The 14754-nt window shown below is 41.2% G+C and overlaps 1 protein-coding gene across 3 annotated transcripts in view; it reads left to right on the top strand.

Annotated features, from left to right (window-relative positions):
- LOC133363717 (serine-rich coiled-coil domain-containing protein 1-like) overlaps positions 1-14754 on the top strand; it is a 708122-nt gene that overhangs the window by 532144 nt on the left and 161224 nt on the right. For all 3 annotated transcript variants that reach the window (XM_061583020.1, XM_061583019.1, XM_061583021.1), the window contains exon 7: positions 14526-14603. In XM_061583020.1, the coding sequence (XP_061439004.1) occupies positions 14526-14603 (78 nt within the window). The remainder of the gene's footprint in view (positions 1-14525; positions 14604-14754) is intronic.

Raw genomic sequence — 14754 nt, 5'->3', positions numbered from 1 at the left:
GACCAGTAATCAGCCTGGTGGGCTGCAGGTGGGTGAAGATGGGATTGAAGAAATGCTGCAAGCCTCCAGACTCCACCCGATGATTTATAAGCCTCAGAGCTGGAGTCGCCAGTCATTTTGGACGAAAGGGCACATTTCAAATTTTGAGATATGTTTTGGGACACCAGTCACAAAATGGCTGCCGTGGGGGCATGGCATGACATAAAATGATTGCCACAGGGGGCATGGCATCACAAAATTAGAGAGTAGTCAGTGATGAAGCTTTTTACAATAATTGTCCTTCCATACTAGAAAAAGCTTGACCTGTTGAATTTCTGCCTGCTATACATACAAGAACCCTGTTGTCCCCCAGTGCCAACCCTAAACAAAAGCCTAGGCTACTATCCTGTACCCACTTACCTGGAAATAAGTCCCACTAAACACAAAGAGACTTACTTCCAAGTAGATACCATTGTACAGTATACCATTGTATACCATTGTACAGTAAGTTAACTATACAGTGAGTTCTTAATGAGCCCCTGCTTTTTAGATCCTGCAAAGTAGGAGACATGCCTAAGCCTCTTTGCAAAGTTTTCACACTTGCTCTTTGTGGGGAGGAAGATTTTTTTAACGTTCATCCATACTTACTGTGTAGTAGTATTTGCTGAAAATAATTTCTAGGCACAACCTCATGTCAGGTGAACTCAGCACAAAAGAGATGCATCCAGGTAGCTAGGGGAAAAGAAAGGGCAAACTATGGAGATTTCAAGGACTATGAAAAAAGACAGAAGCAGGAAAACTGCACTAAAAGGCAGGACAAAACAGAGGCTGTTTAGGACCACAGGGATTTCTATTGCCTAGTGTGCAAACAACTGACTTATCAGTCACAGCTCTGACATCATCATTGGCTAATAACACGGACAGGCAGGAGTAGCCAGGCTGGCACATTTCAGAGAACTTGTTTAGAAGGGTACCTGCACATTTTGCTCCATAACTTTTTTCCTAGGAGGCATAGGGACATTTTTTAAAAAATGAAAGCTCAGAGTCTGGACTACCTGTTGGGGGCACCACTGAAGGCCTTTGTAGGTTGGTGACCCCTGCCTCATAGGGAGGCATGAAAAGGAGAGAGAGAGAGAGAGAGAGAGAGGGTGAGATTGAAGAGGCTTGAAGAGGGTGGAGGTGGCCTGTTGAGGGAAGATAAAGGAACTGATGGAGATTGGTAGGCTTGGTTTTTTTGCTTCCCCCATGGTGTACAGGGTCTCTCTCTTCTGATGGGAAGCAGAGAAAGGAGTGCAGGCTGTGTACCTCATGGTTTTCATTTTATTGACAAGGAGCAGCCGCCTTAGGCTTTGCGGGGTCTGGGCCCCTAGGACTGCAACCACTTTTGGTTGCAAGTTTCATGCTGCACTGGAAAGCATTCATACGTAGATAAGAATCTTACTGAAATCAGTGTAATTTACTTTTGAGTAAGAATCAGTTCTGTAAATTTTGCATCTAAATCTACATTTCACAGCACATTCCAAATAATGTTTGAGGGCTATCTATCCTATCTATCTATCTATCTCATTGTCTTCATACCATATTACTGCAGTGCACATTTATATGTGGGCATGCACACATGCATATAATATACATGTTTATTTTTAAAGTTTGGAAGTTAACTTATATCTGCCATGTCAAGAGTAATGTCTCTACCTTTTAAGTCAAGAAAGAGAAGTAGGTTACTCAGAAAAGCATTAACTTGCTTAGGTTGCGATGTATTTCTCCAAAGCTATTAATGAGCCATTTTGCACGTCGTAAATGTTGTGACTGCAATTATTCTCACTGCTTCATCTGCTCTCCAAAGGGCCTTTGTGATTTCAGTATGGAACCACTTTTGACAGGTCATTTTAACTTATTTAGCTGTGGAGGCTTCAGGTCTGAATTTTGTACTGCTTAAATATGTTCTCAATGAATGCAAGGATGTTAGACATCTGTGCTGAAGAAAAAGTTCCTGTTCCAGAGTATGTATGGCACCAGGGATGCCAACAGAATTTTCTGGGCCCAGTACACTGAATGTAGATAGGGTCCCCTATATTCCCACCCAGCCCCCACCTCCTGTTCTTTTGTTGGCAAGAACTGCTGCTTATGTACATATATTACCAATATGAATAGTTGTTTTGAATCTACAGTCTTGATTTCAGATGTATTTATTTAACCGTTTTTAACCTGCCTTTCAGTTTCTGATCTCACAAGACATTTCATAATTTATTATTATAATTTATTTTATTTATTTATTTAATTTGTATCCGCCCTTCCTCCCAGCAGGAGCCCAGGGCAGCAAACAAGGCACTAAAAACACTTTAAAACATCATAAAAACAAATCTTAAAATACGTTAAGACAAAACAGCATTAAAAACATTTTAAAACTTTTTTAAAAAGGTTAAAAACATTATTAAAACATATTAAACAAATCTGACACAGAGACAGACTGGGGTAGCTCTCAACTTAAAAGGCTTGTTGAAAAAGAAAAGTCTTCAAAAGGCGCTGAAAAGATAGCAGAGATGGCGCCTGCCTAATATTCAAAGGGAGGGAGTTCCACAGGGTAGATGCTGCCACACTAAAGCTCCGTTTCCTATATTGTGCAAAACAAACCTCCTGATAAGATGGTATCTGCAGGAGGCCCTCACCTGCAGAGCGCAGTGATCGACTGGGTATGTAAGGAATAAGATGGTCTCTCAGGTAACCTGGTCCTGAGCTGTATAGGGCTTTGTACACCAAAACTAGAACCTTGAACTTGGCCCGGTAGCAAATGGGCAAATCACTGAAATTGGGGTGGCATCACCCATGTTCCATAATAATTATAAAGAGTTCAAAAACCACAATCATACAACTATTAAATAACATTTAAATATTAAAATAACATTAAAAAGATAGGAGCAGCTAAAAAAACTTGTGCAGCTTGATTTAATCAACTTTCAGCCTAACATACCTCACAGGTTGTTGCAAAGATAAAGGGGGAGGGAGGACCCAGTAACGTGCAAATGTATCATGTCATATTCACAAAACATTCAGTGAGGGGGTAAAAACATGCACAAAGACACCCAATTGCTTTGGTTGCAGCATTCCACGGTCCTCATATATTACAGCAAATTGAGCAGGGAGTTGGACCTGATGGCCTTATACGCCCCTTCCAACTCTACTATTCTATGAATCCCCCCCAGAAAAGACCCCCTTGCCAACACACACTCACACATTCTCTAAGCATGTGCAACTTGACTGAACCAACTCTCAGCCTATGTTACCAAATTCTTCCAAGCTACACAGGAAGTGGATTGGTCTGTGAAAGACCAACCCAAATTGTGTTTGCATATTGACAAATTTGTAGGGCAGTCCAATATCTCAGAGAGGAGGTCAGGTCTGACTTTAGTGTTCAGTGATACAGCTTTGCATCTGAGGACCTTTTCTAGTTCTCCCATAGCTGCCCTCCCCGGTCCTAGCCTTCTTCTGTCTTTATAACTTGTCGAAAAACCTGAAAGATTTATTCAGTCACATTCCATCTGTTAGCTGTACTCAACCTCTAAGCTATGAACTTATACTGAACTTAATGATGAACAATACAGTTGAAGTAATCATCCTAAAAATAAGTTGGAGATTCACTTCCCCTCTTTAAATAGCTATAAAATGCACAGATTGTCTTCCCTTTGCTTTAGTTATCAAGATTTATTTGTTCTCTTGCTTCTAATATCCACTGAAGATATTTTCTGCCAGTATTAACTTCTTGGACCAATAAATTTTGATAGTGATCTTGAGGGAAGCTGGCGTCTGGCAGCTATCATAGCACAGTATTTTCTTGTTGAAAAGCAGTTGCTACAAAAAAAATTGACCCTATCACGGGGAGTGTTGTTCAAGAGACTGTGCATATTTTACAGTACAATTATCTAAGTGGCTATAGTGATCATTCTGTATAGAAAAACAGGGCCACCGCTTGAACAATCCAGTTTTATGAGTTGGAGCAAGAAGCAATTGGTTGTCACATACAGATTACATCAGGGATCTGTGACCCTCCAGATGTTGAACTACAGCTACCATAGTTCATGACTCTTGGCTATGCTGGCTGGGTGTGATGGGAGTTGGAGAACCACAAGTTCTAGAACCACAGGTTTCCATTCATGATTTATAGTTTCAGAAAGAGTGGAGAGCTACTGATATATTCAAATATTTTGTCAGATGTGTCCTTTAATCTTTGTGGATCTGATGTATTAGCCAGGCCTGTCCCCTAGCCACATCTTGACAATGCTAGCCGGGCCAGTAGCCATACATTTTGTAGTAAGGGGCCAGGAAATCACTGCAAAAGAACCAGAACATGAACAGGTAGCCTAATATGTTCAAAATTATTTAATTGTGTTAAATATTGATTAAGTGAAATTATAAGATCTGATGCGTGTCAGTCATCCCCTTGGCTTTTGTACCCATTGGCCAAAACACTGGGAAGTGGAAAGAATTGTAATTCTTCTTGAGCAAACTGAGCAGAATACAGCCTATATGTTTTCCCTTATATCGCCATGAGTAAAAAAAGCAGGATCCTAAAGGTTTGCTTACTTCCATATTAGCTAGCCTGCCTGCACTCAGTGATCAACTTCAGCAGCCTTTCTCTGGTTGGCTCTGCCAGCTGAGGTATTGTGGGTGGTAATTGTGATGTTCCTATATTAATGTATATATGGTAAGTGTTGGTTGTTTAGAATATATATGGTAAGTAGTGAAAGAGGAGGGGGAGTGAATGGTCAGTAGAATGCTAGATGATTGGCTGAGTGTTTAAAATGGCTGAACGTATAAAAGGAAGAGTGAGAGTGGAATCAGGGGGGGAGAAGAGAACTGAGTGGGTTGGTTGGTGGGGTTTAGAGAGTTGTTTGCCAGGAGGGAGGTGGAGTTCGGATTAGTATTGAGTAAAACCATATGCTTATGTGCCTTAAGAAGAAATCTTGTTAATCTTGTTAGCTTTGTTATCTGTAATAAATACTTAATTTGGTTTACCAAAGGCCTGATCCTTGGCTGGGGTTTCACAGACCAGAAGGGAGGGTAAGGTAATGACCAAGGCTGAAGGGGAACTGTAACAAATGGTGGCAGCGGTGAAGAGAATAACAATACCAGTATTCAGAGTCTCTGGGAATACTAGTATTGGGACGTTACTGGTGGTTGCCTAGCAGGGGGATCTGTTGAGATCTGTGCTAGAGCGGGGAGAGAAACCATAAGAGAGAGCGGTCCGGACTGGTGGAGTCCCTGGTGGTGCCTAGAGACAGGCAGTAACCACGAGCAGGTAGGAACCTGACAGGGAGAGCCAGGGAAGGACGCATCACAGTAATCAGAGAACAGTGTCTTCTGTCAATGGTGGCACCCCAATTCTGGAATGCCTGCACAAGGAGGCTTGCCTGGTGCCCACTTCTTTTATCTTTTTTGTGCTAGGTGAAAACTGTATCTCCTTCCACCTTTGAATAGGAATTCTTAATCCTGGCATGACTGGTTTTCTGCTGCTTGTATTTGCTCATTTATATTTGTTTTCATTTGTATGTAATGAATTTGTTCATTAAATGTATATACCACTTGATTGTAATAAAACCTCTAAGCAGTTTACAAGAAATGTTAAAATTATCTATTAAAAACACTTAAAAACAAGAAATTCAAAACATTTGAAAGGTAATGAAAATTAACCATAGACTAGAAAGATACTAAAACACGTCAACATCTACATGTTCGGGTAGACTTGCCTAAACAAAAATGTTTTAAGCAGGTGTCGAGAACAGTTCAGTGAAGGTACCTACCTGATGTTGATAGAATTTTATTGTTTGTGATGTGCTTTGTTTGTATATATTTGACAGCCATCCTGGCATTAGAGAGAAACTACAGACTTACAGAAACTGAAAGAGAGGGGTTGGAATATCTCTAAGCAGGCTAGGTTTCTTCAGCTCTCCTATGGCTATGACCCTGCACCTCTCCACTTCTGGGTTTGCAGTCTCAGTCGAGCAGCAAAACCAGGAGGTTTATTTTTTACCAAGCTTGGCTGGCAGACCGCATTCTTCTAGGTGGATCATACGTTGTGGAGGTATGTTGGTTCCAATGGAGCTGAATGGGAACCTGTGAAAGAGTATCCATGGAGATCTTTCCATAATCCATACTGTTAATTAAAAAGTGCTGTAACTGACTAATTTTGCTTCCTTCCTTGCAGCATTTAATGTTTTAACTTTATTTTAATTTTAATTTTCAGTGGTTAGGCAATGACTTTCAAATTCCTGATGACTGAAAAACTTGGCACTTTTGCATTACTGTTGGGCTCTACTGTTGCTGTCTAATAAAAAAATTGATCTTGCTTGACCACATCATTGTGTAATGTATTGTATTGTTCTCAGTTTGTTTATAACTGTTTCCATTGGGATTGTTAAAGGTGCTTTTTAACTTGTGTTTCTCGGGGCTCATGTACACATCTCCTTTTAATTTGCATTGTTCACATGATTTTACAGCAAACAGAAGCTATCACAGTTTTCCCCCTGTAAATCTGTACTAACTCAATCTGCCAATAATACGAAAAGTGGAGAAAAATATGTCTTTACTCCGCTCCACTCGTGGTTGAAGATGCTTTGCTTAGATGTTTTTAAGTGGGTGTGTCAATTGTTCCTTTTCATACACCCCTTTCCATAGTCACTATATCCTCCCTTTGTTCATTTTGTTTCCCATTAGTCGTCCCATTAGCACAAGGAATTCTGTCTGCGCAATGAAATGTCTACCTCTGGTTCTGGTTATAGGGATCTTTTGCTGCTAAAAGGCTAATTGGGTGACACAATAAATCCTGAAAAATCAAGATACTGACATAACGGGCCTCTACTCTGAGAGTTTGTCCCATACCACTCAAAATGTGCAAGTCATACAAAAAGTGACATTTATTGCCTGGCATTTGAAAGATGGTGGCTCGGTAAAACGCTGCTCTGGAGGCTCTCTCGCTTGATGGGCAAGGGGGATTACTTACTGCTGTATTCTAAACTTTCCATCCTGGAGCTGCCATATATCATCCTTCTCTCCTATCTGGGACTGCCAGTTTAATTCTATTTGGACTTACGACTCTAGGGGGGTAACTCTAAGGAAAACATTCCTCCCTGTCTCGGCCGATGGCGACCAATTCATGCCGTGTAAGCAATTGATGCTCATTAAGGAACAATCCTTCCTTCGTCTGGCAGTTCAACTTCAAAGGCCTTAGGATTGTTTATTTTTCATCCTGGCTTTATTTTGAAAGCTGTTTGTTTTGTTCTGCTCTAGTTGTTTTAGCTGTTAATTTTGTATGGCTATGGTTGCTGGCTGCTGGTTGCTGTGTGGGAATCGCTGAACAGGCTCAGTAAAGATTTACAGTTAAAGAGCCAGGACTGAATTTTGTAAGTGAACTTCAGAGCTAGACTCTAGCAACAGTTAGGGAACCTAATTAGGTATAATGGTCCTTACCAGAGCAAGATGCAAATGGCTTGGACTGGTTCCTATTACAGAGGACATTTCATCAGATATCAAAAAATGTAAACAATGTAAAATTACAGACTTCTTTGGCTCCAATCCATTCGTTCCATCTCCTACGGGCCTCTCAGAAGTTTTGACTCCTGAGTGTAAAGAAGATTGTTTAGACTGGTCCCTTGGCCCGCAGTGCCTGATGAAAGTGTTGTCTGGAGACATTATGATGGCTGAAGAGTGTCCCCTGGTGGTGGAACTAGAGCGTGCTAATTTCCCTACTATAAATTCCCAGTTGGTCTCTAGTCCAGCCCAGTCCTTGGCACATGGGAGCTCTGAGACTGGTATGTTGGCCAGCTCTGAGGGGGCTTCCAGGGTTAACTGTACACCTTCGTTACCTCAGCCCTGTGCCTCCTTTTTTCACCAGCTACCAAATCCAAATGAAGTTCTTCCTGAAGCCACCAATTCTAATCTGATGGCCGAACTTTTAAATTCGCAGCTTGAGTTAATCAAGAGCCTGTTCCTAAGGTGGACGGAGGATTTGTCACAAATTAAGAATCTCCTTATTGAGAGTACAGGTCAGCTCTCGTTGCTTACGGCTTCTTTACAGCCTCATGAAAGGGGTTCTGCTTATTCTTCCCCTTTTACCACGACACAGCCTGACTTGGTTTTAAAACCCTGGGCAGATAGGGACCAAAGTCCCCTTCCTGAAATTGGTCCAACAACTGGACTGCTCGTGTGTGAAACTCAACGGACGGGTGTAAGATCTCCTAATTCGTTAAGCTTAAACTACAGCCATAGTAGGTGCGGTAACAACCTCATGGTACCAACTAAAAAGGGTTATAGGCATAATAACCCAAAGACTTCAGTAAATTTAAAAAGAAAAACAAAAAACATAAAAGCTGTTGGTAACTCTAGAAAGGGCTCAAAAATGAACTTTAATAAACTTTTCAAGTTTCTGGACTATGAGGAAAAGAGGCACGAGGCGCTGGCTCTGCAAAGTAATAAGGAAAATAAAATCCAAAACAAGACCGAACAAAAGCATGAACGGACTTCTCTGGCACAAAGCCCTGAAGTTCCGATCCCATGCGACATTGAAACAGTCTCCTTGGAGCATGAGTTAACCTCATGCCCGGTGACTTGTGGAGTTGCTCCTTTAACTGGAGCTGAGGCCTGTAAGTGTTACTTGAGCCCGCGACCAACAACCTTTGAAAATAGAAGGTGGTGTCTTCAGTTAGAACATAGGACCTTGGTTCTTTCCAATTATTCTAAACCATACGGTTGGCTGCCACAGTGGGACCGTAAAATACATCTATCAAAGTTTTTGTCACCTGTAGTTAAGTCCCTGCTGGAACCTGATTCTTTCAAGAAGATTGAATATCTTTTTTACAATTTGAGAACAGCTCGTGCCTTGGTTCTGTTTGCCTCTGTCTCTACTGTGGATTTAGTGTATTCCTGTAAGGATGTGCTCCTAAGAAAAGGTATCGAGGTCAAAAGATACTTTAGAGATAATTCTTCTCCTTTACCTTTGGTTCCACGCAATATGGCGAAAAGCTTTGCACCTCCAATAATGAGGCATGAAGAGGCCTCTAGTGGTGTTACCGCTACACGAGCCAGTCCCCCCCTGAAATTACTGACTGTGAAATCTGGATCTGACAATCAGGGGCTGTCAAACACTAGGGATATGCAAGGTCCGGGAAGCTGTTCTGAGTGTGAATCTGGCCCTATTCCTGAGAAATTCCATCCTGAAGAACTTTTATTAATCAACAGTTACGGAGCGCTTCCTGAACTGGAGCAATGGGAGATTTTGTCTCGACTGTCATCCTTGACTGTTATTCTTACAAGTTTGACTAATCACGACAGAGAGCTGAAGCAGAATAACCTCTGTCGGATTTCTTCTGACAGTAATAACGTCGATTCAAATCTCATCTCCCTTGAGAACTCCTTGGTACATGAGCCTAGGATTCCAGGTTTAAAACAATTTAGCAGTCCATCTCAGAATAATTCTTCTATTGAATGCTACACTACATCTTTGCAGCACAGCCAAGTCATAAGCCCTGAAATAATTGTGAAGCAACCACTTAAATTGCCATTGAATAACGACTCTCTGAATTCATCCACAGGAGAGAATTCATTGCTGCCATCTCAACTAATTGCATCTAAAACAAACTTTTCAACAACTCTCACCCTATTATGAATATACTGACTCGGAACCGAAACCTTTTGATTGGTTGGCCATTCAGTATTTGGACCCGTATGAGCGTGGTTCCTCTGTTCGCAATACTAGCTTTTCGGCACCCGCTGTTCAACCTGTGGTTTTATGTGCCTCCCCTGCTAACTTTCTGGCTTCTTTTGATAAAATTGATGAGCTTGATTGACTAGGATCACTGTCTACACCCCCTTTCTTAAAAATCCTTTCATGGAACATTGCTGGGTAGAAATCCAAGTCTAGGGATCCAAACTTCCTGGCCTAGCTAAACAAATTTGATGTTATTTTGCTCCAGGAGACCTGGTGTGGAGAACAGATATTTATCGAAGGGTTTGTTTCGTTCTGTACTCCCACGTTCCCAAGTAAGAGCAAGGGTAGATCTAGACAAGGTTTATGTACCTTGGCTGCTTCCTCGCTGGATGCTAAATTTATTGAACTCCCGGTTCTCGATCTATTGGATAATGATTTTATGGTGTTAACCCTGTTTATAGAATTAAGGCTGATTCAGTCTTCCGTACTCTTGTTTAACGTCTATTTCCCTCCTACCTCAAACAGGGAGCTTATTTTGTCTAACTGTATTAAACTGGACTCCCTGTTTGTTTACTGGTCGTCCATCTATACACAAGCTCTCCCAGTTTTGGCCGGTGACTTCAATGCAAGGACAGGGACATACCTTGAGGTTGTTCCTCAGACTGGATTTCTCTCTAATGTAGACAGGAAACATCTACGGTGTAATGCTCGCCATTCTAAAGATCATCATTTAAATTTAGCTGGAATTGGCCTGCTTCAGTTTGTATTCAAACATGACTTGTGTATTTTAAACGGGCCGTGCGTAGCAGATGACTGGGGTGAATTTACTTATATTTCCTCCCGGGGGTCGAGTGTGGTAGATTATATAATTATTCCAAATGCGCTGAAACATAAGGGTTTGTTATTCAGAGTTGCTGCTCGTACTGACAGTGACCATCTGCCCTTGGAACTTTCCTTACTACTTCTGGTGAAGTCCAATTATCTAAACCCTCTACACCACCTTTAAGTTTATAACTGTCGGCCTCCCACAACAAAATTAATGGTCCCCTGAAATAGAACAGACTTTTCTTAAATTTGTCAAACTCCCCCACATAAGTCATCTTGTTACTCAGCTGGCTTCGGCCGAGGAGCCGAGCTTAGGCCTGGCTATTTATGAGGAACTGCTTCAGGGTGTTAATGTTTTATTTAATAATATTTCAATGCCCAATCCTGGTCATTTGAAAGATAGTGAATGTAGGGATTTAAGGAGGACGATTCGTTCAGTTTATCGCCACTATCGCAGCAATAATGAACGTCAGCTCCCGCATTCTTATTATGTATTGTGTATGGGGTATAAGAAACTTATTGTTAAAAAGAAACACAATGCCGTTCGACAGTCCTGGCGTATGCTTGCAGCTGCAACTGTCACGCACAGCTCCAAGTCCTTCTGGCAGTTAGTTAATGGAGCTCTGTCTAATCGTAAGGACAGCCCTGACTGCTTCATATCAGCTGACATTTGGGAGGAACATTTCAACCATGAGGACTCCTTAAGTCCTGGTTCCCCTTTTTCCGTTTTGCCTGGCATTCCTGAGTGGCCACCTGTAAACTCCAACACCATTGCTGATTTACTCTCCCAACTCAAGAAGGGCAAGGCTGCCAGACCAGACGGTATCCCCCCTGAGCTGTTGAAGTGTAATATTAGTTGGTGGACCTCCATGTTGGCTCCTCTCTTTACGTTAATCAATAAATCTGGAATGATCCCGGCATCATGGTTGATAGCATATATTGTGCCAATCTACAAGAATGGCCCAAAAAACGATCCGAATAATTATCAGCCTACTAGCTTGCTCTCTGTGGTGGGTAAGATTTACGCCAGTTACTTAGGCTCCAAGTTGAAGCTCTGGGTTAGTGCCAATAATATTCTGGGCCAAGAACAGATTGGCTTTAAATCAGATCATTCTACTCTTGACCATTGTCTGGTCTTAACCCAGTTGGTATATAAATACACTAAGCCTCCTGGTAGTAAATTGTTTGTCGCCTTTATAGACTTGAAGTCAGCCTTTGACTCAGTCTCACGTGGACGTTTGTGGAGCAAATTAGAATCTCTTTGTATTGATAAGAGACTTCTGCTCCTGATAGCGGCACTATACTATAACACCTCGATACAAGTCCGCTGCAACCATCGTGGCCATCTTTTGCGTGAAATATTTTCTTCTCATGGAGTTAGGCAAGGCTGTGTGTTAGGACCCACCTTATTCAACTTATACTTGGCCAACCTCCCCTCTGTTATGGGTAAAATACAATTTCATCCTCCCAAATTGGGATCTAACAAAGTTATATTTTGTTATATGCCGATGACGCAGTTTTAATATCTTTAACTCAGTTGGGCTTAAAAAGATTGCTCTCAGGTTTTGCGACTTATTGTAAAGATAACTTCCTAGCTATTAACCATGTGAAATCTAAGGTTATTGTGTTTTCCAAAAGAAAGGTTAGATTCCCTTGGTTTCTAGGCTCTGTGAGAATCGAACAGGTAAACTCTTACAAATATCTTGGGATATGGCTCCAAGAATCGGGTAGTTGGAAATCTCAATTTAGTTATACAAAAGCTAAGGCGGGCAAAAACCTGGGAGCTTTAACTTGTTTTTATTTTTCTAAAGGCGGGAGATATGTACCGGCAGCTATACGGATTATCAGAGCCAAAATTATCCCGATGCTGCTGTATGGGGCTCCGATTTGGACCCCATACTTTAAGGGGTCTTTTGACGGCCTTCTTCATGCTGCTTTAAGATCTATCCTTGGCGTTCCCAGATGTGTTTCAGGGGCCACTCTTATGCTGGAAGTTGGTCTAAATTCCCTGAAATGTCTAGCTTGGCTCTACACAATATATTACTGGCTTCGGTGTTTTTCTCACCTCTAAGTCTTATGTGAGACAAATTCTAAATGACTCTTTTAATGCAACTTGGCCCAAACTGGTTGTGCAGAAAATTGTTTTGGTTGATCTTTCACCTGAAGAGTTGTTACATATGGAATTTAATGTGGCCAAGGCAGTTGTGAAACACCGACTAACAGATACAGACAACCAAGAGCTTTTAGCAGTAGCTTCTGGCCCATGTTCTCCCCTGACCCTGGGCCTGGCTGTCTCTCCCTCTTCAGAAGGGATGCGATAGTTACATTGGCTTTTTGTTCCTAAATACAGGCGGGCTTTTTCCTTGGCCCACTCTGATGCCCTACCCTCGAGACTCCAAGAAATCTTAGGTACTGTCCATGTGGTATGCCTGAGGTGGAGACCATCATGCATGTTCTTTTTAAATGTAAATTTTATGAGGGTGTCAGAAACGATCTTTTAACTCCCTTTTTTTAACTTTTCCTGGACGTTCAGCCAGCACACTTTTAACAATTCTCCTTTAGGGCTCTGATGAATCAACCACCCTTCGCGTGGCCAAATATCTAAACCAGGCCATGGTGATTAGGAAGGATCTGATTAGACCGAAGTCCTGATTCATTGCATTTGGTCTTGTTGGATATATGTACTATATTGTAATTTTCTATATTTGTATGTATTTTGTTTGTTTGCTATGGTCTATAGACTTTGCAATAAATGTTCTATCATTTTGTTTCATGTGGGTTGACAAGCAACGTTTGTCTGTTCTTCTTAGTTCTGCTGGCAAACAGTTCTGCAATTTTGCAAACAGCTACAGGGGGCAGACTACTGACAGCATTCTACAGCTATTTACTGCAACAAGCAGCCCTGCTGGCATTTGAATGGTGCCTTCATTTTATTTTTCTTTCCCCCCTAACTTGTGTGCAAATATGTAATACTGCTCAAACAAAGGTTTGTACTTTCAGCTGTACTCACATATGTGGCATCACCTATTTCTCCCTTATCTACAGACACCTAAAAGAGTGGGGAGGTGGTTGTTATTTTTCTTTTCCCCTAACTTATGTGCAAAGGTGTAATACTGCTCAAAGAAAGGTTTGTACTTCCAGCAGTATTGACTCAAAATAAACTTGTCCAGATCATTTCTTTGTAATTGCCATGCTGGGTACCTGGTTTAGCATGTCTAAAGGCAGGTGATTAAAATCAATTAATTTGCCCCAAAAGACCTTGAAAATTCAGATGAGGTACAGTAGGAAACAAAGTTTCAGAACTCTTGAGCTAGAGTGTTTATTTAGCTAGAGTGGAATTTTCAGTCCACTGTATTGTCTGCCTGGTGGAAATACAGAAATCTGTGCATACCCAGTTACTTAGCAACCATAGGCCGTGAAAATAGCACTTCTGGATTTTTTAAAATGGAACCTGAAATAAACCGAGCATGCTCGGTTCCCTAGCAACCAGAGGGAGTGAAAATGTAAAATTAGAGGGTGTGGTCATTAGGAAACTGCACAATTCATCCTTCATACAGGGTGTGAATGGAAAATACCGTATTTGCAGCTAGCATTGAGCACTCACTGCAGATGGTACAAATAGAAAACAGAGGAAATAAACAGTATCTTTAGTACAAACTAATGCTCCTGTGTGGATAAGCCCTCGGTAATTCACTTTGAAGATATTAGGCTGCAAGCCTGACCCTACTCACTTAGGAGTAAGACGCAGTGAATGATTAGATATGATTAAGGATGTGCTGTTGTTCATTATTTGTTGCTCCAGAAGGTGTTATTAAAACACACCAAGAATAAGCAGAATGCTTGTTTCAATTACAGCTTTTATATCATTCTTTTTCACTTTCCATTGTAATAGATGGGGTGTTCCCATGGTCAGAAGATCACAGCAACACCAAGCAATTTAAAATTAAACAGTGGAATAACAATAATTTGTCCTATTGTAATCTAGATTTTATTTTGTTTTTGCTTTTGTTTTTTCTCATAGAGTGCAGATATGAGTCCTGCAAGCAGTACCAATTCACTTCCTGTCAGCCCACTTACTGAAGAACCGTTGTTATTCAAGGTAAAGATGTTTCATTACAGAGTTGATTATTTTTATATTTTACTTAAAACAGATCCATGCTTCAAAGTACCCTCACTATAATTACATATTTATGAAAATGATGAGACTTTGCCTGATATACAGAACAGCAAGAGATATGTTGAAAGCAGAC

The sequence above is a fragment of the Rhineura floridana genome, chromosome 9, assembly GCF_030035675.1.
Source record: "Rhineura floridana isolate rRhiFlo1 chromosome 9, rRhiFlo1.hap2, whole genome shotgun sequence".
NCBI lineage: Eukaryota > Metazoa > Chordata > Lepidosauria > Squamata > Rhineuridae > Rhineura > Rhineura floridana.
This window is presented reverse-complemented; position numbering and strand designations above follow the sequence as displayed.